We start from the raw sequence: 23,657 nt of genomic DNA on the forward strand, positions 1-23,657 counted from the left end.
CCAGGATGTGATCTATCCTGGAGAAGTTTCTGTGAGCACTTGAGAAAAAGGTGTAATTCATTGTGTTCGGGTGAAATGTCCTATAGATATCAATTAGGTCTAAGTGATCTATTGTATCATTTAAAGTTTGTGGTTCCTTGTTCATTTTCTGTTTAGTTGATCTATCCATAGGTGTGAGTGGGATATTCAGGTCTCCCACTATTATTGTGTTATTGTTAATTTTCCCTTTCATACTTGTTAGCATTTGTCTTACATATTCCGGTGCTCTTATGTTGGGTGCATATATATTTATAATTGTTATATCTTCTTCTTGGATTGATCCTTTGATCATTATGTAGTGTCCTTCTTTGTCTCTTCACAGCCTTTGTTTTAAAGTCTATTTTATCTGATATGAGTATTGCTACTCCTGCTTTGTTTTGGTCTCTTATTTGTGTGGAATATCTTTTTCCAGCCCTTCACTTTCAGTCTGTATGTGTCCCCTGTTTTAAGCTGGGTCTCTTGTAGACAACACATACAGGGTTGTTTTTGTGTCCATTCAGCCAGTCTTTGTCTTTTGGTTTGGGCATTCAACCCATTTATGTTTAAGGTAATTACTGATAAGTATGATCCCATTGCCATTTAGTTTATTGTTTTGGGTTCAGGTTTATATACCCTTTTTGTGTTTCCTGTCTAGAGAATATCCTTTAGCATTTGTTGGAGAGCTGGTTTTGTGGTGCTGAATTCTCTCAGCTTTTGCTTGTCTGTAAAGCTTTTGATTTCTCCTTCATATTTGAATGAGATCCTTGCTGGGTACAGTAATCTGGGCTGTAGGTTATTTTGTTTCATCACTTTAAGTATGTCTTGCCATTCCCTCCTGGCCTAAAGAGCTTCTATTGAAAGATCCGCTGTTATCCTTATAGGAATCCCCTTGTATGTTATTTGTTATTTTTCCCTTGCTGCTTTTAATATTTGTTCTTTCTGTTTGATCTTTTTTAATTTGATAAATATGTATCTTAGGGTGTTTCGCCTTGGGTTTATCCTGTTTGGGACTCTCTGGGTTTCCTGGACTTGGGTGATTATTTCCTTCCCCATTTTAGGGAAGTTTTCAACTATTATCTCCTCAAGTATTTTCTCATGATCTTTCTTTTTGTCTTCTTATTCTGGGACTCCTATGATTTGAATGTTGGGACGTTTCATATCGTCCTGGAGGTCTCTGAGAATGTCCTCATTTCTTTTAGTTCGTTTTTCTTTTTTCCACTCTGATTCATTTATTTCTACCATTCTGTCTTCTATTTCACTAATCCTATCTTCTGCCTCTGTTATTCTACTATTTGTTGCCTCCAGAGTGTTTCTGATCTCATTTATTGCATTATTCATTACATATTGACTCTTTTTTATTTCTTCTAGGTCCTTGTTAAACCTTTCTTGCATCTTCTCAATCCTTGTCTCCAGGCTATTTATCTGTGATTCGATTTTGATTTCAAGATTTTGGATCATTTTCACTATCAATATTCGGAATTCTTTATCAGGTAAATTCCCTATCTCTTCCTCTTTTGTTTTGTTTGCTGGGCATTTATCCTGTTCCTTTACCGCTGGGTATTCCTCTGTCTCTTCATCTTGGTTATACTGCTCTGTTTAGGGTGGCCTGTCTGTATTCTGGCAGTTTGTGGAGTTTTCTTTATTATGGAGTTTCCTTGATGTGGGTGGGGTTGTATCAGTGGCTTTTCAAGGTTTCTTGGTTAGGGAAGCTCGAGTCGGTGTTCTGGTGGGTGGAGCTGGATTTCTTCTCTCTGGAGTGCAATGAAGTGTCCAGTAATGAGTTATGAGATGTCAGTGGTTTTGGAGTAACTTTGAGCTGCCTGTATATTGGAGCTCAGGGCTGTGTTCCTGTGTTGCTGGGGAATTTGCCTGGTATGTCTTGCTCTGGAACTTGTTGGCCCTTGGGTGGTCCTTGGTTTCAGTGTAGATATGGAGGCGTTTGATGAGCTCCTATTGATTAATGTTCCCTGGAGTCAGGAGTTCTCTGGTGTTCTCAGGATTTGGACTTAAGCCTCCTGCTTCTGGTTTTCAGTTTTATCTTTACAGTAGTCTCAAGACTTCTCCTTCTATACCGCACCATTGATAAAATATCTAGGTTAAAGATGAGAAGTTTCTTCACATTGAGGGACACCCGGAGAGGTTCACAGAGTTACATGGAGAAGAGGAGGTGTGAGTTAGAGGTGACCCTAATGAGAGGAGGTGGAATCAAAAGAGGAGAGAGCAAGCTAGCCAGTAATCACTTCCTTATGTGTACTCCACAGTCTGGACTGCTCAGAGATGTTCACGATGGAGTTATACAGAGAAGGGGAGAGGGAGGAAGGAGACATAGGTGACCAGGAGGATAAAAGAGGGGAATGAAAAGGAGAGAGACAGATCCAGCCAGTAATCAGTTCCCTAAGTGTTCTCCACCACCTGGAGCACACAGAGATTCACAGAGTTGGGTAGATAAGAGAAGGGGGAGGGAGGAGACGAGCGACCTGGTGGAGAAAAAGGAGCGTCCAAAGGAGGAGAGAACAGTCAAGCCAGTAAACTCGCTCTCAAGCAAAAATGGGTACTGATAGTTGGGTTTTTGACGGTACAAAATTGGTAACAAATACCAAAAAGCAAAGATTAAAAATCTAGAGTAGAGGCTGGATTTTCAAAATACAATATTAAAGAAAAGGAGAAGAAGAAGAAAAAGTCACAAGAATAAAAAAAAAATGAAATTTGCTTTAAAAATAGGGTCTTTTTTTTTGAAAAGTAATAGTAGGTTATAAAAATGAAAATTAAAGGAGAAATAGAGGACTTAAAAATTTTTAAATGTTTTTAAAGAAAAAACAAACAAAATAATGATCATAAAAATAGTAAATATATATCTAGGACTTTCTCTAGTGTTGTTGTGGGCAGTGTGGGGTCAGTTCATTTTCGGATAGTTCCTTGGTCCGGCTTCTATTTCTCGAGATCTATAGGCCCCTTCCTATGTAGTCGGTACTAACGACAGGGTTTTTAATCTATTGCACCTGTCACTTTCAAGGCAGTTCCCTCTGTTTTAGCTTCTTCTCTTTGCTGGTCTCTTCAGTGTCTGATTTCCACCCTGACACAAGAGGGGTGGTGGTGGATACTTTTTTAGGCTTATTTGTTCAGTCACGCTGTGGGGAAGGAGGGATGCTGCAAACAAATAACACTGGCATGTGCTCGGAGTATCTCAGCAATGCTGGGCCTGCCCCTGCTCATGGCACACACAGCTCAGCCTGTAGGTTGCTCCGCCGGGAACCTTTGAGGCTGGCCCTGGGCTGCATGCATCTCCCAGGTCTAGCCGCTCAGGCTCAGGCACTCAGGTAGTCCTCAGAGGTGCAGACTATTTGGGCCTGCATTTTGTGCCCTTCCCTAGTCCAAGTAGCTCAGGTGTTTGGCGAGCACGGTCATTGCAACTTATTGCCTCTCCCGTCCCTGCTGCTCAGTTTTCTGGGTGTACAACCAGCACACCTTCTCAGGTGGATGATGACTGCCCAGAACCCCAAGAAGTCTTAGTTAGCAAAGAAGCCTGTTTGCAGTTTGGTAGTTACTGTCTCTCTGGGGCTGCGATTGCCCCCTTTCTGGCCCTTCCGGCTCTGGCTGCCTGTCACCGGAGGGGGATGGTCTGCAACCAGCTAATTCTGTTCTGTCCTTTGTTCTGTGCACTGTCCTGGCGGTGTCTTATGTTAGAGCTTTTCGCGTGGTATCTATCCCACAGTCTGGTTTGCTAGCCCAAGTTAGTTCGCTCTGGGTACACTTGGGGCATTCAGGCCCGATCCTTAAAAGGAAATGCAGCCCACACCTCCCTGCCCAGCCCCTGCTTGCCTAGTGGCAGATGCAGGCATCTGCGCTGCTTCTCCGCTGGGGGAGTTACCATTGGGCTCGTAATCTGTGGGGTTTAATTATTTATTTATTTCCTCCCTGTTATGTTGCCCTCTGTGCTTCCAAGGCTCGCCACAGACTCGGCAGTGCGAGTGTTTCCTGGTGTTTGGAAACTTCTCTCTTTTTCAGACTCCCTTCCCGGGACGGACCTCGGTCCCTACCTCTTTTGTCTATTTTTTTATCTTTCATATTTTTTCCTACCTCCTTTTGAAGACACTGGGCTGCTTTTCTGGGTGCCTGATGTCCTCTGCCAGCATTCAGAAGTTGTTTTGTGGAATTTGCTCAGCGTTGAAATGTTCTCTGGATGAATTTGTGGGGGAGAAAGTGGTCTCCCCTTCCTATTCCTCCGCCATCTTAGGATTGCCCCCTCCTCATAGTATTTTTAATCTGCTTGCCAACTCTGTCTTAAGTTTTCAACTGTCATTTAGTTGTATCTCTTTTTTCACCCATTATGTGAGGAAGCAGTTTCACATACATTTGATTGCTGCTTCAATTATATGCTGTATTAAACATTTTTAGATGTGAAATCATAATAAAATTCTTGCATTTTTATGTGTGTATATATCTATGTGTGTGTATATATATATCTATATATATATATATGTATATATATATCATGACTTGTGCCCTCGATGTGTTTCATATGTGTATAAGAGCAATTCTGGTTGTAATGCATGGTTCTGAGACATGCGTACTGGGAGACTTCGAACTAATGGCTTGTAAAATAGTTGACTCATTGGAAAAGACTCTGATACTGGGAGGGATTGAGGGAAGGAGGAGAAGGGGACGACAAAGGATGAGATAGCTGGATGGCATCACTGACTCGATGGACATGAGTCTGAGTGAACTCCGGGTGTTGGCGATGGACAGGGAGGCCTGGCTTGCTGCGATTCATGGGGTCGCAAAGAGTCAGACACAACTGAGTGACTGAACTCAACTGAACTCACTGAAAAACTTAATCTGTATACTACCATGCTCTGAAGAGTGAGTGTAACTGTTCTGCTGTCCAGTGACTATCTATGGTGAATATTGTATAAACTTATCATTATATTAAGAAGATTTTCTTTCTCAGTCTCCTGAATTTTTCCTTGTGCTTTATAGATTGGAAGTGATATTTAATGGAAGGCACATTTTGTTGCTTGGAATTCTCACCAACACACCAGGGAAGTGCCATTTTGTCATTGGTAACAGCTTTTGCATCTGGGAATGTCAAAACAATATATTCCAGAAATACAACCCAATTTTCAATAGGATTTTTACAGGATTGTTTTTATTATTGTTTTTAAGAAGTCAGGAATTCACATGGCTTTATGAAGACTCTGTTAATTCAAATACTGTGAGGCATTAATAATATGATGAGTTATTCATGTTTTCTTTTTTATTTCAATAATTTTTGTTCTTTCTTTGCTTGGAATAAAACTTTAAAATATCTAAGTAAACCCCAGGAGATGACCAAACTCTACGAGATGGTAAAGGACAGGGAAGCTTGGCATGGCTGCAGTCCATGGAGTCGCAAAGAGTCAGACATGACTGAGCAACTGAATAACAAGTACACAGAGAACCATTCCATCTTTTGTTTGGTTGATAAATGGACATTATCACTTCCCATCTTTATATATATTTACTCTGTTACTACAATTCAAGATGGACCAAGAGCTTGGTTTCATATGAATGAGTTTATTCCCTTGAGATCTGACATGAAGGAGAGCTTTAGGAACAGTTGTACCTCTCATCCTGAAGGGTCAGTGGGAATTTTTCATGCGGGTAAGCACTTTCTCCTGAAGATGCTGACATTCCTCTCAGGGAGTATAATAGGAGTGTCATCCTCCAATGACAGTGGGGCTCTGGCTATGCTAGTCAACCTTGGGGTCGCCACTGATGCTGGTCTCCATGGTTGAATAGTGTGGACCAGTGTGTCCACACTAGGAAGACAGAGTCCTAAGAGCTCAGTGTCTACTACATGTTTCATTCTAAAGTTTCTTTTTAGAAGTGCACCTGGAAAAATGGTGACTTTTCAAATGAACCTCATTGGAATCAGAACAAAATGAGTGACAAAGTCGCTTATGTGAGCTAAGGTGCAGTCCACAGGGCATGCTAGGCAAAAACGTGGAGGGATGTTCAGTTTGCTCAGCAGGTGCTGTACCCCAAACAGGGACTACGGTATTGGGAAACTAAGATGCTAACATTTAGAGGAGGTGAATTGTATAGTAGTTGATCAACAACCAATTAGGGATGATATGATTAACTCTGGGTACTTGGCTGCCAGCATCTACAAACCTGTAGTAAATAAACTCTGGGTAATCACTACTTGAATAATGAGTTCCATGAGGAATCTTTATAACTACACTTGAACCATTCATACATTTGTCTGAGCTGCCAAAATATTCTGAGTGATTATTGATGTCTTCAGTGTGCTTGGACTGTCAAAATTCAAGCTTACGAACTTCTGCTTTTCATTTTCTATTAAGTAGAACAGTTATATGTAAATTTGAAGAGTTTGCAACCCCATGAACTGTAGCCTGCCAGGCTCCTCTATCTGTGGGATTCTCCAGGCAAGAATACTGGAATGGGAAGCCATTCCCTTCTCCAGGAGATCTTCTTGACTCAGGGATTGAACTCATGTCTCCTGCATTGTAGGCGAATTCCTTAACCATCTGAGACAGGAAGCCCAACTGAAAGTAGGTATATGAAATCTCCACAACATCTTTTAATTTGTTGCCAACATAGTCACTAGAGTTAGACAGTTGTTTCTTTGTTTTTCGTTTTTCTTATAAACAGAGCAAGCAATTCCATATAATTTGAATACTGGCTTCAACTACGTGCTACATTAAACATTCTTAGATGTGAAAGGATTATACTTCAAATGCTTAGATTTTTTGCATGAATTTCACTGGCCACTTTCATATATTCTCATTGGGTTTCTAATGTGTTTAAAGAGATATCTTAGTTTTAATAATTTTTCAGCAAATGTGCTGGGAAAATTTGGAGACAAATATCTTAGAAAAAGATATTTTCTACTGTGATCAAAGGTGGAACATAATTTTCTTTTCATCTTATGGTCAAGGAATATCTATTATGAATTCTTATAACTTCCTATAGCTGAGTATGCCATTAAAAAACTCTGTTTTGCAGCTTCTCTAATTTCATGTGTACTTTGTATATTGGACATGACATTAGAATTCCATAAATATCATCACAATAAAGTACTGATTTTGTCACTTGTGCTAGCTCTCTTAACTGGGAAGTAACAAAACAATGCACTCCTAGGGTAACAGCTGATTTTAGTAAATTTGTTCTTTGTATTATTTATTATTTTGAAATGATAAAAATTGCACTGAGTTGATGAATAGTTAGTTAATACAACTTTATTAGCACTGATAATCCATTGAGATATCTGAAACTTCTGTCTCCTTTATTTTTAAGATTTTATGCTTTTTCTTCTTTAACCAGAAACATCCTAGAGGAGTAATAAATTCATATATTTTACATAAAGATACACAGCAAATCTTCCTGTCTTATGCAGTTTTTACACATAGACATGTATACCTTTCATCTTTCCACATTTATACTTTGCCACAGGTTGATGTGGGCCAAAAACTAGGTTTTGTATGGATGAGCTTCTTCTTTTTTGATATATGCCGTGAAGGAAAATATTGGGAATAATTCTATTTTCCATCCTCAAGGGCCAATGGGAATTCTAATATCAGTAAGCATTTTAATTTTTAATCAGTAAGCAATTCTAGTATCAGAAGAATTTTCTAGACATTTGTACTATGGATCCAAGTAGATGGTATATTAAACATTTTTAATTAAAAATTATTACATTTCCAATTATTGACTGAAATGTCGTACCCTGAAAATACTGACATTACTCTTAGGGAATCATATAACTCCAATGACAGTGATACTCTTGGCTATGCTAATCAGCCAAGAGGCTGGGCCACTGACTATGACTAATGATCTCCATGACTGAATAGTATGGACCAGTGTGTCCCAAGGAGACAGAGTCCTGCGAGCTCAGTGCCTCCCACATATTTCAGGATCAATGTGCCTGGATCAGTGATGACCTCCAAAATGGATCTCATTGGAATCTGAGCCAGAAGAGTGGTGAAAGCACTTATGTGAACTGAGGTCTAGCACAAGAGACCAAACTAGGTAAAAATGTTGGGGTGGGGTTCAATTTGGTCAGCTAGTGCTACTGTAGGGTCCATAGTAACTGAATGCTATCCTGATTCCATAAAGGAAGAGAATTGAATTTCACAGATGTCGATAAATATCTAACTTAAGAATGACATGGCAACTCCTTGAATATTTGCTGGCAGTATCCATACAGTCATAGTAACCAGGTCCAGCACAGGAGTAGAGAGGCCAGTGGTAAATGGTTATGCCTACCCACGAGCCATTCACACGTTTTTCTTTGGTGCCCAAATCTTCAGAATAAGGTTGATTAGGTAGGTATTCAAGGAAGAATATATGATTTTCACTTATTTACTTCTTAAAGTAAAAAAAGAAAAATGTAGAAGTTGTAGTTTCTATTTGTCAAAAAGTTTTCCAGAACATTTTAATTTCCTTGCTGAACAAGTTACAAGAATTGGAAGAGAATTTTTTTTTCCCTGTCACCCAAAGAATTTTTTAGACATTGTGTTATGGATCCAAGTAGATGCTGTATTAAGCACTTTTAATTAAAAATTATTACATTTCCAATCATTGATATTTGAGGTAGATTTCATTGCCTGATATTTATATTGTGTTAGTGGGTTTCATAACGTTGAAAGGGAGATCCTAGTATTAATACCTGATGCCAAGGGAAGGCTTTGGGGGAACTTTGAGACTGAAAGTCTTATAACTTTCAGTGTTATCCTGATCCAAGTAGTGAGCATTATTTTTCTTACGTAGTCAAATGAAATCTGTGGTTTATTCCTTATAATATATTACTAGTTTATAAACTTTCAATTATAATGGTTTTGTCAAATTCCCTAATTTCCCAATATATTCTGTAGATTAGAGGTGAAATTAGAGTGGATGGAATTCCTACCAGTTACCCAAGTAACTGCTGACTTTACACTTGTATAAGCTCCCTTCCATGGAAATTATCAGAACAATGCACTCCAGAGGGGTAATGTTGCAATTTTTAATAAATGTATTTTCCAAATTTTTCTAGTATGTATTTTTAGCAAGCAAGATTATAGATGGTTTTTGGGGCCATGAAATTAAAAGACGCTTACTCCTTGGAAGAAAAGTTATGACCAACCTAGATAGCATATTCAAAAGCAGAGACATTACTTTGCCGACTAAGGTCCATCTAGTCAAGGCTGTGGTTTTTCCAGTAGCCATGTATGGATGTGAGAGTTGGGCTGTGAAGAAGGCTGAGCACCAAAGAATTGATGCTTTTGAACTGTGGTATTGGAGAAGACTCTTGAGAGTCCCTTGGGCTGCAAGGAGATCCAACCAGGCCATTCTGAAGGAGATCAGCCCTGGGATTTCTTTGGAAGGAATGATGCTAAAGCTGAAACTCCAGTACTTTGGCCACCTTATGCGAAGAGTTGACTCTTTGGAAAAGACTCTGATGCTGGGAGGGACTGGGGGCAGGAGAAGAAGGGGATGACAGAGGATGAGATGGCTGGATGGCATCACTGATTCAGTGGACGTGAGTCTGAGTGAACTCTGGGAGTTAGTGATGGACAGGGAGGCCTGGCGTGCTGCGATTCATGGGGTTGCAGAGAGTCGGACATGACTGAGCGACTAAACTGAACTGAACTGAATCTAAACAATGTGAAGCTATATAACAGTCTGGATCATCTGAGGTTTCCGTGTACTTTTCCCCCAGGATTTTAATGCTTCCTCCATTTTGAATAACATCAGAAGATCCTACCAGAGAAATAGTACTTTTGTTTACTTCAGTTGATTTCAGTCATTCAGTTGTGTCTGACTCTTTGCAACCCCATGGACTGCAGCATGCCAGGCTTCCTTGTCCATCACCAACTCCTGGAGCTTACTCAAACTCATGTCCATTGAGTCAGTAATGCAATCCAACCATCTCATCCTCTGTTGTCCCCATCTCCTCCTGCCTTCAATCTTTGCCAGCAACAGGGTCTTTTTCCAGTGAGTTAGTTCTTCCCATCACATGGCCAAAGGATTAAGAGTTTCAGCTTCAGAATCAGTCCTTCCAGTGAATATTCAGGACTGATCTCCTTTAGGATGGCCTGGTTGGATCTCCTTGCAGTCCAAAGGACTCTCAAGAGTCTTCTCCAACACCACAGTTCAAAAGCATCAATTCTTTGGCGGTCAGCTTTCCTTCTAGTCCAACTCTCATATCTGTTAATAAGAAAGGAAGAAAGTGAAGTCACTCAATTGTATCCAACTCTTTGCAATCCCATGGACCATAGCCTACCAGGCTTCTTGTCAATGGGATTTTCCAGGCAAGAATACCAGAGTGAGTTGCCATTTCCTTCTCCAGGGTCTCTTCCCAACCCAGGGATCTAACCAGGGTCTCCTGCATTGCAGGCAGATGCTTTACCCTCTGAGCCACCAGGGAAGCTATACATGACTATATCTATAGTCATATCTATAGACTGTGGGAAAAACCATAGCTTTGACTAGATGGACCTTTGTTGGCAAATTAATGTCTCTGCTTTTTATGCTGTCTGGGTTGGTTGTAGCTTTTCTTCCAAGGAGCAAGCATTTTTTTGTTTTGTTTTGTTTTGTTTTAAATTTCAGGGCTGCAGTCACCATCTGCAGTGATTTTGGAGCCCCCAAAAATAAAGTCTGTCACTGTTTCCACTGTTTTCCCATCTATTTGCCATGAAGTGATGGACCAGATGCCTTGATCTTAGTTTTCTGAATGTTGAATTTTAAGCCAGCTTTTTCACTCTCCTCTTTCACTTTCATCAAGAGGCTCTTTAGTTCTTCTTCACTTTCTACCATAAGAGTGGTGTCATCTGGATATCTGAGGTTATTGATATTTCTCCCAGCAATCTTGATTTCAGCATGTACTTCATCCAGCTCGGCATTTCGCATGATGTATTCTGCATGTAAGTTAAATAAGCGGGGTGACGATATACAGACTTGATATACTTCTTTCCCAATTTGGAACCAGTCTGTTGTTCCATGTCTGGTTCTAATGTTGCTTCTTGACCTACATACAGATTTCTCAAGAGGTAGGTCAGGTGGTCGGGTATTCCCATCTCTTTCAGAATTTTCCACAGTTTGTGATCCACACAGTCAAATACTTTGCCTTAGTCAGTAAAACAGAAGTAGATGTTTTTCTGGAACTCTCCGCCTTTTTTGATGATCCAACAGATGTTGGCAATTTGATTTCTGGTTCCTCTGCCTTTTCTAAATCGAGCTTGAAGTTCACAGTTCACATACTGTTAAAGTCTGGCTTGGGGAATTTTGAGCATTACTTTGCTAGCATGTGAGATGAGTGCAACTGTGCAATAGTTTGAACATTCTTTGGCATTGCCTTTCTTAGGGATTGGAATGAAAACTGACCTTTTCCAGTCCTGTGGTTGCTGCTGAGTTTTCCAAATTTGCTGGCATATTGAGTGTAGCACTTTCACAACATCATCTTTTAGGATTACTAGAATTCCATCACCTGCACTAGCTTTGTTCATAGTGATGCTTCCTAAGGCCTCCTTGACTTTATATTCCAGGATATCTGGCTCTAGGTGGTTGATCACACGATCGTGGTTATATGGGTCATGAAGATCTTTTTTGTATAGTTCTTTTGTATATTCTTGCCACCTCTTCTTGTTATCTTCTTCTGTTAGGTCCGTACCATTTCTGTCATTTATGGTGCTCATCTTTGAATGAAATGTTCCCTTGGTATCTCTTGATTTTCTTGAAGCGATCTCTGGTCTTTCCTATTCTATTTTTTTCCCCCTGTATTTCTTTGCACTGGTCACTGAAGAAGGCTTTCTTATCTCTCCTTGCTATTCTTTGGAACTCTTTGTTTACTTGGACATACTAAATGTCTTATGTTATGCATGGTTAACAACTGGACATGTATACTTCTCATCATTCCATAATTTTACTCTATGCCAGCAGATCGACATGGACTTAAGAACTCAATTTCATATAAATGCTTTTATTCTTTTCCCTTAAGACTTGAAATGAAATAAAATACTGGGAATCATTGTGCCTCTCATCCTATGAGCTGGTGGGAATTCTAAAACTACTAACATTACTCTCAGGGAGTGTAACCCTCCAATGACAATGAGACTCTGGCTATGCTAACCAGCCATCACTGGTACCCCATACAATCCAAACATTGTGATGGGTCACCATTGATGCTGGTCTCTGTGATTGAATAGTGTGAGCCAGTGTTTCACAGGGAGATAGATAGCTCTCAGTGTGTCCCTGAGAGCTCAATGTCTGCAACACATCCCAGGATCAAAGTCTCTTCCACAAATGTGCCTGGATTGATGATGACTTTAAAAATAGATCTCATTGGAATCTGAACAAAATGAATGACTAAGTCACTTATGTGAACTGAGGTCCAGCATAAGAGACCACTCTGGACAGAAGTGTTGGGATGGGACTCAGTTTGGTCAGCTAGTGGTAACCCCCAGAAAAGGACTATGGTATTAGAAAACCAAGATGCTAGCATGTGTTAGAGGAAATGAGTTGTACAAAAACTGTGAATAATCATTGTAAAATGAAAATTCTGAGTGCTTGGCAGGCAACACATAGTAAACAAACAGTGGAGAACCAGACACAAATGATAAAACAATGCAAGAAACATTTGTGCTTATCCTCGGGCATTCACACAGTTTCCTTAGATGTTAAAGTCTTTTGTGAGGATCAGCATGTTAAGGTCTATTAGATAGCTAATTAGAAATAAATTATTAGCTTTTGCTTGTCATTTATCTCTTAAGTAAAAGAAATATGGGAATAGAGTTTATTGCATTTGTGAGATTATCTTATGATATATTTTAATTTGCTTATTAACCCATTAATTCAAAGAGTAGGATAAGTTTTTTTTTCTTGTCATCCAGGGAGAAATTTTCTAAATATTTGATGATGGATTACATTAGATACTTCATTAAACATTTAAAACATGAAATGATTAAATACCCAATTGGAATTTTATGTAGACATCATCAGCTAATATTCATATTCCCTCAGTGGGTTTATAAGTAATGCTTAAGAGGAATTATGGGTCAAATTTGAGACCAAGGTCTTAGAAAAATTGATTTTCTACACCACCCTTTTCCAAGGGACAAACATAATTTTTTTCTCATTATATAGATTATCAAGTGAATATCTGTTGTTAATTCTTTAATACTCAATTGACATTTAATTGGAAATATTTTGCTTCACAACTTCCTTTATTTCCTCTGTGCTTTGGAAAATGGAAGTGACTTTGGAATTGCATGAAATCAGTTCAGTTCAGTCCCTTAGTTCAGTTTAGTTGCGTAGAGTACTCACTACCATAAAAAAAGGGTGATTTTGTTACTTTTACCTGCTCCTTGTCTTAGGATGGAACAAAATAATGCACTCTAATGGTAATAATCATTTTTAAACAAATATTCTTTTTATGGCTTATTTTAATTATACTTTTATAATCAAGTAGATAATTAGTTTTTTGAACTGTCTATTAACCCAAATAATGTGAGTTATTAATTATCTGGTGAGGTGTCCAATATTTTATCTCCTTTATTTGTGAGATTTTTGTGCTTTATCCCTTTGAATAATATCAGAAACATTCTAGTAAAGTAATATGAGTATATTTGATATGAAGCTACATGATAAGCCCTCTTGTCTTATGCTTGACAAATAGACATATATAATCTCATTTTTTCATATTTTTACTCTATATGGACCATTAGTTGAGTTTCATTTGAAGGAATTTGTCCCTTCTTGAGAAGTGGCATGAAGGAAGGTATTGAAAATAATTTTACCATCTCAACCTCAAGAGCCGATGGGAATTGTAACATCAGTGAGCATTTTGTCTGGAAAGTACTGACATTCTTTTAAAACCCTGTAATACTCATGACAGTGAGATTCTAGCTGTGCTAGTCAGTCATGGGGCTGTCATTGACTGTGACGAATGGTCTCCATTATTGAATACTGTGGGTCAGTGTGTCTGAGGGTGTCAGAACCCTGAGTGCTCAGAGTCTGCCATATATCTTAGGATCAAATTCTCTTTCACTAATGTGCCTGGATTAATGATGACTTCCTCATTGCAATACAAACAAACTGAGTGAAAAAAATCACTCGTCCGCTGAGATCCCTCCCAGGGTCCATGCGAGACAAAGAATCTGGAGAGCGCTTGGTCTAGTATAAGCACCAAGTAGGATGAAGTGCTGGAAAGGTCACCTGATAGTATATATTAAGGGAAATGAGCTGTACAGAGGTCTGTAAGTATCTGGTGTAAGGAGAGATGGAAGCTCTTGGAGTGCTTGGCTAATATATCCATTCACTCAGAGTTACTATATTCTGGGCATTTGATCGATTGTTGTTGGTGGTGTTCAGTTGCTCAGTTGTTTCTGACTTTTTGTGACGCCATGGACTGCAGCACCATTTCCTGGAGCTTGCTCAAACTCATGTCCATTGAGTCAATGATGCCATCCAACCATCTTGTCCTCTGTTGTCCCCTTCTCCTCCTGCCTTCTATTTTCCCCAGCATCAGGGTCTTTACTAATGAGTTGGCTCGTTAGATTTTTAGCTGTCACAAAAATTCATACAGTTGTTTTTCTTCTCACCCAAATTCAAATTTTCTAGACATTTGAGTGATGGGGTCAAGTATATGCTACACTAAATACTTTAAATTGTGAGGTCGTTGCATTTCCAAATCTTGAAATTTTATAGGTTAATATTCATATTCCTTCAGTCTGCTTCATATGTGTTTTAAGGGAGATCCCAGTTTTAATGAGTGATTCTAAGGGTCCTTTGGAGAGACTTTTACCAGGTCTTAGAACAAATGACTTTCTATACTCTCCTCTTGCATGGAACAAAGTGTATTTTTATTCTTATCACACAATTGGCCAAAAAATGTGTGTAATTAAATCTCAGATCAATTAATATTCAGTTTGGAAGATTTTTTCAACTCCTCTAATTTCCTCTGTGGTTTGTAAGTTGGAAGTAATATTTCAATTGCATAGAATTTTTATCCCACCAAAGAAAAGCTGGTTTTATCACTTCTGCCAGCTCCTTATCTAAGAAGAAATTCAATAATGCACTCTCAACATAACATCTAATCTTTTATAAATTCCTGAGTAATTATTATTTTTTAAGGAATGAAAAATTTAATTGGTGTTGTACAGTCTGTCAGTTTAAACAGTTTGAGTGCTTAAAAATCTGGTGATTCTTTGAGGCTTCTTTTTGTACTTTTCCAGAATTTTTTATTTTTTCCAGCTTCCTGCTGATGCTTCATATAGAAATTAGATATGGAAACAATGGCAAGGCTATTCCTCACCAGTTTGGCAGAGAGAAATTGTTTCTACTGAGGGATGTGCTTGCCCAGATATCACTGAATCCTCAGCAGTGTGGCCTGGTGAGCATCACTGTGACGATGGGATGGGAAGTATTTCATGGTGAGAGATCTCAGTGTCTAACTCTTCCTCTCTGCGCACTCCCACCCTCTCAGTCACATGTCCATAACCGTTGTGCCTGTGTGAGTCTTGCCTGCTTTGCTGTCACTGTACCATCAGGTGTAGTGTAACTCTGTGCTTTCCCTGCAAATTGCCATGTTCCTGAGCTTAAGCACTGTAAGTGATTTTTAGATAATGTTCTTTATTTCCCTATCATGGCTTTTTTCAGGTTAGTCCTCCCCAGTCCATTTGGATCACCTTTGAGGATAAAATAATTCTGAGGTTTAGTTTACAGAGTATATATATCCATTATATGTCCATTGTTGTGACTGAATTATTCACCAGGCCAACATTTTCCTGGAACTTTAAGTATGTTCAGACAGTCTTATTGCACATTTAATTTGGCCAAGAATGTTGGACAATATTTGCTCTTATGGAGACCAGAGCCTAACACAATTAATATTGATGGAATAATATTGGAAACATTCTAGCAGAGCAATGCTTATTTAATAGGCAGTTACATTATTGAGCCCTACTGTCTTGTGACTGACAGACCAATGGACGGGTTTACTTCTAATCTTTCCACAGTTCTATTCTATTCCCACAAGGTAACAAGGACAGAGCTCAAGTTTCTTATGAAAATGTTTATTCCTCCCCCTTGAGATACAACATGAAGGAAAGGCTCATCCTTAGGGGCCTGGATCACTGATGTGGGGTCTAGTCTCTGTAACTGAGTAGGGTGGATAAGTGATAACCTTTGGACTTGTACCTTCTGAGGCGAGCAGTGCTGTATTTTAGAAATTCATATGTGTTATCAATTGTTATAAATAATTGATCTCATTTAAAAATCTGAACAAAATGAGTTAGATAATCACTTCTGAGAAACTGAGGTCTTATATAGATAGTCACCCTAAGAAAAATATTTACAAGAAGATCGGTGATTTCATTTGTATGGTACCAGGAAGAACTATGATATTGGAAAGTTTAGCTTTTTGCATACATTAGAGGAACTGAACTGTACATTTTCTCATTTCAGTTCAGTTCAGTCACTCAGTCATGTCCAGCTCTTTGCGACCCCATGGACTGCAGCACGCCAGGCCTCCCTGTCCATCTCCAACTCCCAGAGTTTACTCAAACTCATGTCCATTGAGTCAGTGATGCCATCCAACTATCTCATCCTCTGTCGTCCCCGTTTCCTCCCACCTTCAACCTTTCCCGGCATCAGGTTTTTTTTCAATGGGTCAGTTCTTCACACCAGGTGGCCAAAAATTGGGGTTTCAGCTTCAACATCAGTCCTTCCAATGAATATTCAGGACTGATTTCCTTTAGGATAGACTGGTTGGATCTCCTTGCAGTCCAAGGGACTCTCAAGAGTCTTCTCTAACAACACAGTTCAAAAGCATCAATTCTTCGGTGCTCAGCTTTCTTTATAGTCCAACTCTCACATCCATACATGACCACTGGAAAGACCACAGCTTTGACTGGATGGACCTTTGTTGGCAAAGTTATGTCTCTGCTTTTAATTTGAGGGTGAAATTGCAACTCTTTTGAGTGTTTAGCTGGTAGCATGAATACACTTGTAGTAAACAGACCCTGTAGAAATTAGCATGTGAGCACTGAAAATTCTGAAAATGGTTGTACCTACACTTGAGCCATTCACATAGTTGTCTGAGCTGCTGGAGTCCTCTCATAAGGGCTATTTATAGATGGTCAAAATACAAACATAATGTTTATTTTTCTTCAGTTAACTGAAACAAATCTGTGGTAATTGAAAAGTAGTTACTGTATGTAAGACCTTCACAATTTATTTTAATTTGCTTGCCAACCATTCACTAGGATTGAATCATTGTTTCTTTGTTTCTTTTTTTCCCATCAACCAAGAGAGTTACATAGTGAGTACTGGCTTCAACTACATACTACATTAAACATTTTCAGGTGTAAAATGATTAAATTTCCAGTTCTTGTTTTTAGTTATTTTTTTTTACGTGGATTTCCTTAGCCATTTTTATATACCCCAAGTGGAATTTCTAATATGCTTAAAGATCTAAGAAGACCAATGCCTTAGAAAAAATATTTATAAACAAATATGTTCCAAAGAGTGAGCATTTATTGTTTTTGTCATGTTGACTGCCCAGTGAATATCTTTGATGTATTTCTTATAACAACTTGTTACTAGATATTCCATTAAGAACATTTTATCTCTCAACTCCCTGGCTTCCTTTGTGCTTTGTAGACTGGAAGTGATGTTAGAGAGAAGGGATATTTTGCTGCTTGGAATTCCACTGCCACTCCAAAGAAGTGCTGTTTTCGTCACTTGTACGAGCTCCTTTCTCTGGGAAAATTCACAGCAATGCTTTCTAGAGGTAATATCCAGTTGTAATAAATGTATATTGGTAGATTATTTTTACTGTGTTATTAAGCAATTTAGAATTTTATTGCTTTTATGAGGTGTCTGTTAATCCAAAGAGTGTGAAGCATTAATAATCTGGTGAGTCATATGAGGCACTTTTCCACCCCAAATTTTTTCTCTATCAGTCTTTTGAATAATATCAGAAATATCTCAGAAGAGTGATTATATGTATTACATGCATATACATAGTGAACACTCCTATCTTGTTTATGCTGACAAATGAACTCATCCTACTTCTCATCTAGATGCACATTTATTCTTTCCCACAGACTGACATGTTCCAAAAACTAGGTTTCCTGTGGATGAGCTTATTCCTTCCCCTTGAGATGAAACATAAAGAAAAGTGTTGGGAATAATTCTGCCTCCATCCTCAAAGGCCTGTGTGAATTCTCACAAAGGCAAACACTTTGTCCTAAAGGATACTGATATCTTTTAGGGAATTACAGTGGCAGTGAGAATCTGTCTATACTAGTCAAGCATGAAACTGGGTCACTGATTGTGCTCGCTGGTCTCCATGACTTACTGGCATGCCTGTGTGTCCAGTGGTGGTGGGCTCTTTAGTGTTTAGTGACTGTCACATATCTTAGGCTCATAGTTGCTTTTATAAACATACCAGGGCCAAAGACAGTTTCAGTCATTGATCTGTTGGAAAATCTGAACCAGTGATAGAATCATTTCTCTGAAACTAAGTTTAAGATATATAAAAGGTTAGGTAACAAAATTAGTGTTACTTGAAATAGATTGTGATAATTTAAGGTGCCTCTTACAAACCCTAGGGTCAATACTAAGCAAATAACTCCAAAATATTAAAAGAAAAACTACCAACTAATTAAAATAGTGGAATAAGAAGTGTCTATTTAATATAAAAAGGCAATTTAGAGTGAACAGAGAAACCAACAATATATAAGACATCTAGAAAATGAATAAGAAAATGTTAGACACAAATCTAACCACATGATTATTATATTAAATTTAAAAGAAACTGGAGATTTCATTTAAAAAATTAAACAGGTGCACATTGCTTCTAAGAGAGATAGTTCAAAACAAAAAACAAACTGCTTGAAAGTAAAAGGTTATTAATTATATCATGCAGAGAATACCCAAAATAAATAATAAATTTTTGAGCAAAGGTCAATGATATAATGGTAAAGCCCAGCAAAACTACAGGGAAAACCCATGAAACCAAAAGCTAGATTTCTGCAGATTGATGAAATTGACAAGTCTTTAGTTAGACAGAGGGCTTCTGTAGTAGCTCAGCTGGTAAAGAATCCACCTGCAAAGCAGGAGACCCCAGTTTGAATCCTGGTTTGGGAAGATCTGCTGAGAAGGAATAGGCTACCCACTCCAGTTTTCTTGGGCTTCCCTGGTGGTTCAGCTGGTAAAGAATCTGCCTGGAATGTGGGAGACCTGAGTTTGATCCCTGGATTGGGATGATCCCCTGAAGAAAGGAACCACTACCCACTCTAGTATCTTGGCCTGGAGAATTCCATGGACTGTATAGTCCATGGGTTTGCAAAGAGTTGGACACAACTGAGCGACTTACACTTTCACTAGTTAGACAAGACATAAGTCACTAAACTTAGAAATTAGAGAGGAAGCATCATTACTGATTCTGTAGATTCCATGAGGAATGCTATTGTTTTTCTCATTTTGTTTTCCTGAGGGCTGGTGGATATAGAGGAAAGCAGCAGTCTGGTTGCACTTTAAACTCAATAACATGCTACTGATATTTAGACTCACATCGCTATCAGTGAATCTCCCTCTGTAAGACCATTGACTAAGTTACTTCTCAGTTTTTTCTTTTTGTATGATTGAGTCACAAAATGAGGTTTTAATTTTAATGGCATGATGCTTTTAAGTTCATTTTTGTGACACAAGCTCCTAGTGGGTTATCATAGATTAGGTTCTCAACAAACTTTTATTGAGAATAGATATATGAGTAGACGATATAGAGTGATCTTATAAATAACCTGGCCATCTAAGCAGAACAAATAATAAACGATAGAAAAGAAACATAATTTTCAGTGGGATCCAGATAATTCAGTCAGTTTTAGAAAAGCACCAGAAAGAAAGGCTCTGATACAAGGTGTTAATATTGAAATGTGTAGAGTTTTGAGCAGCTAGCTATAATTTCAGTGCTATATCACAGAGCAGGAAGCAGCTTCCAAATGAAATCAGTATGGAAAGGGGTGACTTCCCAACTTCAGCTGAATCGCCTTTTTCACTAGAAGTGGTGTTTCTCCCCCTCCACCCCTCAGAAGATGACTTCCTGGGAGCTCTTTTGGTCATGAACGATACCAGTAAACCCCTGAAGGAAGACTCTTCAGACAGAGCCCTTTTGCCTCCCTGTTGTCTGAGGGCTGCCTCTGAAGGTAAGGGTTTTGTCAGAATAGTCCTTGCTTTCTAGGAGCAACCACATCTGGGTAGGAAGTTAGGTGTCAGTTTTCTGAAGATTTATGTCTTATGGCTACATTCTAATTAAAAGGCCAGATTGTATAATGAGTTAAGAGATAAACTTTTCTTACATACCTTCATAGTTTTTCTACATCTTCTCGGGCTTCCCTGGGCGCTCAGATGGTAAAGAATCTGCTCACAATGCAGGAGACTGGGTTCAGTCTTTGGGTCAGGAAGATCCCCTGGAGAAGGGAATGGCAACCCACTCCACTATTCTTGCCTCGAGAATTCCATGGACAGAGGAGTCTGGTGAGCTACAGTCCATGGGGTCACAAAGAGTCAGACACAACTGAGCAGCTAACACACACACACACACACACACACACACACACACACACACACACACACTAAACTTCTTTGCTGGATCTCTTGTGTTAACAGAGAATTATTATATTCATGAGATATAGTAATTCTCAGTAATCTTTAGACTGAAGGGTAGACAGACAAGTAGTTTTGCCTGAAATAATTGATTCAATGAATGAATGACCTAGCACTTTAATGAGTCAAATTCAGAGGGAAACAGACAGACAGAAGTCTGAAATAGTTGGAGAACTCCATTTTTTGGCCAAGCAAAGGAGAAAAAGTATCACCAGTGTTTGGCATCCTTGATTTTAAGAAATCTTAGTCATTTTTCTGGCCATAGCAGGTACCCAGCTGCTGAAAATGTGGCTTTCTCTGTGTATTCTGGGTAGATTTGTTCCAGAACACGTAGAAGAGTGTACAAGGACTTCATAGCCCTCGGACAGGCTCCTGAGAAAATGTGTGCCTCACTTTTGCCAATTTTCCCCACTATGTCCTTGCAGGTGATGACCACAGAGACAAGGTGGATTTGTTACTATAGGTGCCATTACTTCTGCCACCAGCTTCTCCAATACAGTGACAGTCTTCTTTGTGCATGGAAACTCTTCTCTTTCCTGTGATGCAGTGGATACCTCCTGCAGATAAGAAATGGTTAACTGAGAAATGCTCATGTTGGGATATCATCGATGAGACTTTAATTTGGGCATGGTGACTGTTTCCCTTGCTTCCACTTGACTCAATCCCAGGAGCCTCAGTAGAGGAAATTATATTGCACAAGTGATGGAATTGCTCAGTACTCCCATAAATATACATTTATAATTTTCATTTGCCATGTAGTAAATTAAAAAAATAAGATCTATTAATTTTTTTTTCAAAAACTCAAAGCATATCTAAACATCTAATATATAAATTAAGTGCCCTTTTCTCTCCTATCTCCAAGTTTTCCTCTATTAAGGGAGTTGTGTGCCTTCTTTAAGCAGATAGATGCACACGCACAGACACAAGCTATTCTAGGGGGTTCTGGAAGTAGAGCTATATTGTACACATTATTCTGCAAATTTGCTTTCATTTAACAGTTTTTTCAATGCCCTTTTTTCTGTTTCAGTAATACATATCTGTGTCATCTGTTGAATGACTGCATGATTGTTTTGTACATGAAATATAATCAAATGTTTCAAACATTTCTTATTCATAGATATTTATGTTAGTACCAAAAATTGCTGTGCAATGAACCTCCCTATATATCAATAATTTGCATTTGTCTATTATATCATAATAAATTACTTAGCAGTTAAAATACTGGGATTAAGTATATGCATATTTCAAATTTTGAAAATGATTGCAAGATTTCCTTAAATACATGGTAACAACTTGATCCTCAAATGACCATGAATGAGATTGCGAACTTTCCCACAATCTCACAGATAATGAATTTTATGAATATTTGAAATCTTTGCCAGTGTGATAGCCCAAACTATTGTCTTAAATTGTATTTCTTTTGGTTTTGAGTTTGATCATTTTTTCATATGTTTATTAGCCATCTGTATTTTTTATTTTCTTTTTATGTCCAATTTTGGGGCTGCGGGGAGGTTTTAGTCCTTCACTGATTCCAAAGAGCTCATTTATTATTGGGGGAATAAGCTTTGGATTGTCACGCATTACAGATATTTTTTACACACTTTTAAGCTTCCTTTTTGTTATAAGAATGTATTTGATTGTTACATGTCCAGGTATAACCATGTTTGCTTCTATGGCTTCTGAGTTCATGTCATTTTGGAAAGATATTTATACTGATCCCATAGAACTCTTCACCTATGTTAACTTCTAATTCTTTTGTGTTTTTTTTAATTCAAGTTCTTAAGTCACAGAAATTTTTTTATTTGAAATCTTAAAGTTGCCAAGTTATTTGCCATTACTTGCGATTATTTGCCAATAATTGCCCATTTATCTGTAATGCCATCTTGCACATATGCTGTATTCTCATCTGTGACTGACTCCATTTTTGTTCTCTGGGTCTGTGTGTCTCTTCTTCTGCCTCCTGTCTCGTGTCTTCTCTTAGAAGAAATTACAGTTTAGACTGCAATTTCATCAACTTTTAATAAATTAATTTAGGGGAGAATTGGTTTTTAATAATAGTCTTCCTATTCAAGGACAAGGTATGTCTTTCTTTTTATTCAGTAATTTTAATTATTGTTAATATTTTCACTTTGTGAGTATCTTCTTTCAGTTTATTTTCTTACTTAATAATTTTTCTGTATCTGAAAAGTTTTGTGTTGTTTTAGGGGTTAGTGGTCTCCTTCCTCTTTTTCATGGAGTTTCATTTTTTCTTTTTAAAATTACATACTAAATCCTTCGAAAATACTGATAGTTGTGATTCTCCTCTCCCGGATTATCTGGATTGTGGAAATATCACCCACCCTTGATCTAGTTAGATTTTGATGGACCCTTCTTGGTTTGACCAGCATGTTGTTTCTGGTCTATTACACAAAAAGACTCTCAGAGACAGCTATAAGCAAGCAAAGCTGATTTATTAAAACTATAGCAGAAAGGGAAAACAGCACTTTGACAAGGTTTAGTAGTATTTCAAAAGCAGGAAAGTAAGGTCATGAGGGATGGGATGATGGTTTAAGGTAGGACTTTCAAGGCAGAAAACTGTCTTGTTGTTTAGTCACTAAGTCATATCTAACTCTTTTGCAACCCCATGGCTCCTCTGTTCATGGGATTTCCCAGACAAGAATACTGGAGTGGGTTGCCATTTCCTTCTCCAGGGGATCTTTCCAACCAAGGGATTGAATCCACATCTCCTGCATTGGCAGGTGCTTTTCTTTACCGCTGAGTCACCAGGGAAGCAAGGAGCTGGTTAGGAGTGGGCAAGATTGATCCTGTGAGAGTTTAAACTTGGTGAAAGAGTAAGATGAAAACGTTGATTGAATTTAGATAATCACATTTTTGTCTGATGAATGAGCTATTTCCTTATCTGAATAATACATTATCAATGACGGAAGAACTGTTTGGGTAGATGAACAAACTTGAGTGTATTTGTTGGTTTACAGTTCTGTCTTGTT

The 23,657-nt window shown here is 38.4% G+C and overlaps 1 protein-coding gene and 1 pseudogene across 9 annotated transcripts in view; both read left to right on the top strand.

Annotated features, from left to right (window-relative positions):
* LOC138423313 (uncharacterized) overlaps nt 1-21,889 on the top strand; it is a 107,605-nt gene extending 85,716 nt beyond the window's left edge. For 8 of the 9 annotated variants that reach the window (XM_069559098.1, XM_069559095.1, XM_069559096.1 and 5 more), the window contains 4 exons: nt 15,253-15,391; nt 17,662-17,791; nt 20,097-20,210; nt 21,096-21,889. In XM_069559098.1, coding sequence (XP_069415199.1) covers nt 15,253-15,391; nt 17,662-17,791; nt 20,097-20,210; nt 21,096-21,133 — 421 coding nt within the window. In that variant the 3' untranslated portion in view covers nt 21,134-21,889. The remainder of the gene's footprint in view (nt 1-15,252; nt 15,392-17,661; nt 17,792-20,096; nt 20,211-21,095) is intronic. The other variant, XM_069559103.1, reaches the window with a different exon arrangement.
* Nucleotides 12,312-12,393, top strand: LOC138423979 (small nucleolar RNA SNORD116; annotated as a pseudogene).
* Nucleotides 21,890-23,657: the final 1,768 nt, after the last annotated feature.

Source organism: Ovis canadensis, chromosome 18 (genome assembly GCF_042477335.2).
Source record: "Ovis canadensis isolate MfBH-ARS-UI-01 breed Bighorn chromosome 18, ARS-UI_OviCan_v2, whole genome shotgun sequence".
In the NCBI taxonomy this organism is placed as follows: domain Eukaryota; kingdom Metazoa; phylum Chordata; class Mammalia; order Artiodactyla; family Bovidae; genus Ovis; species Ovis canadensis.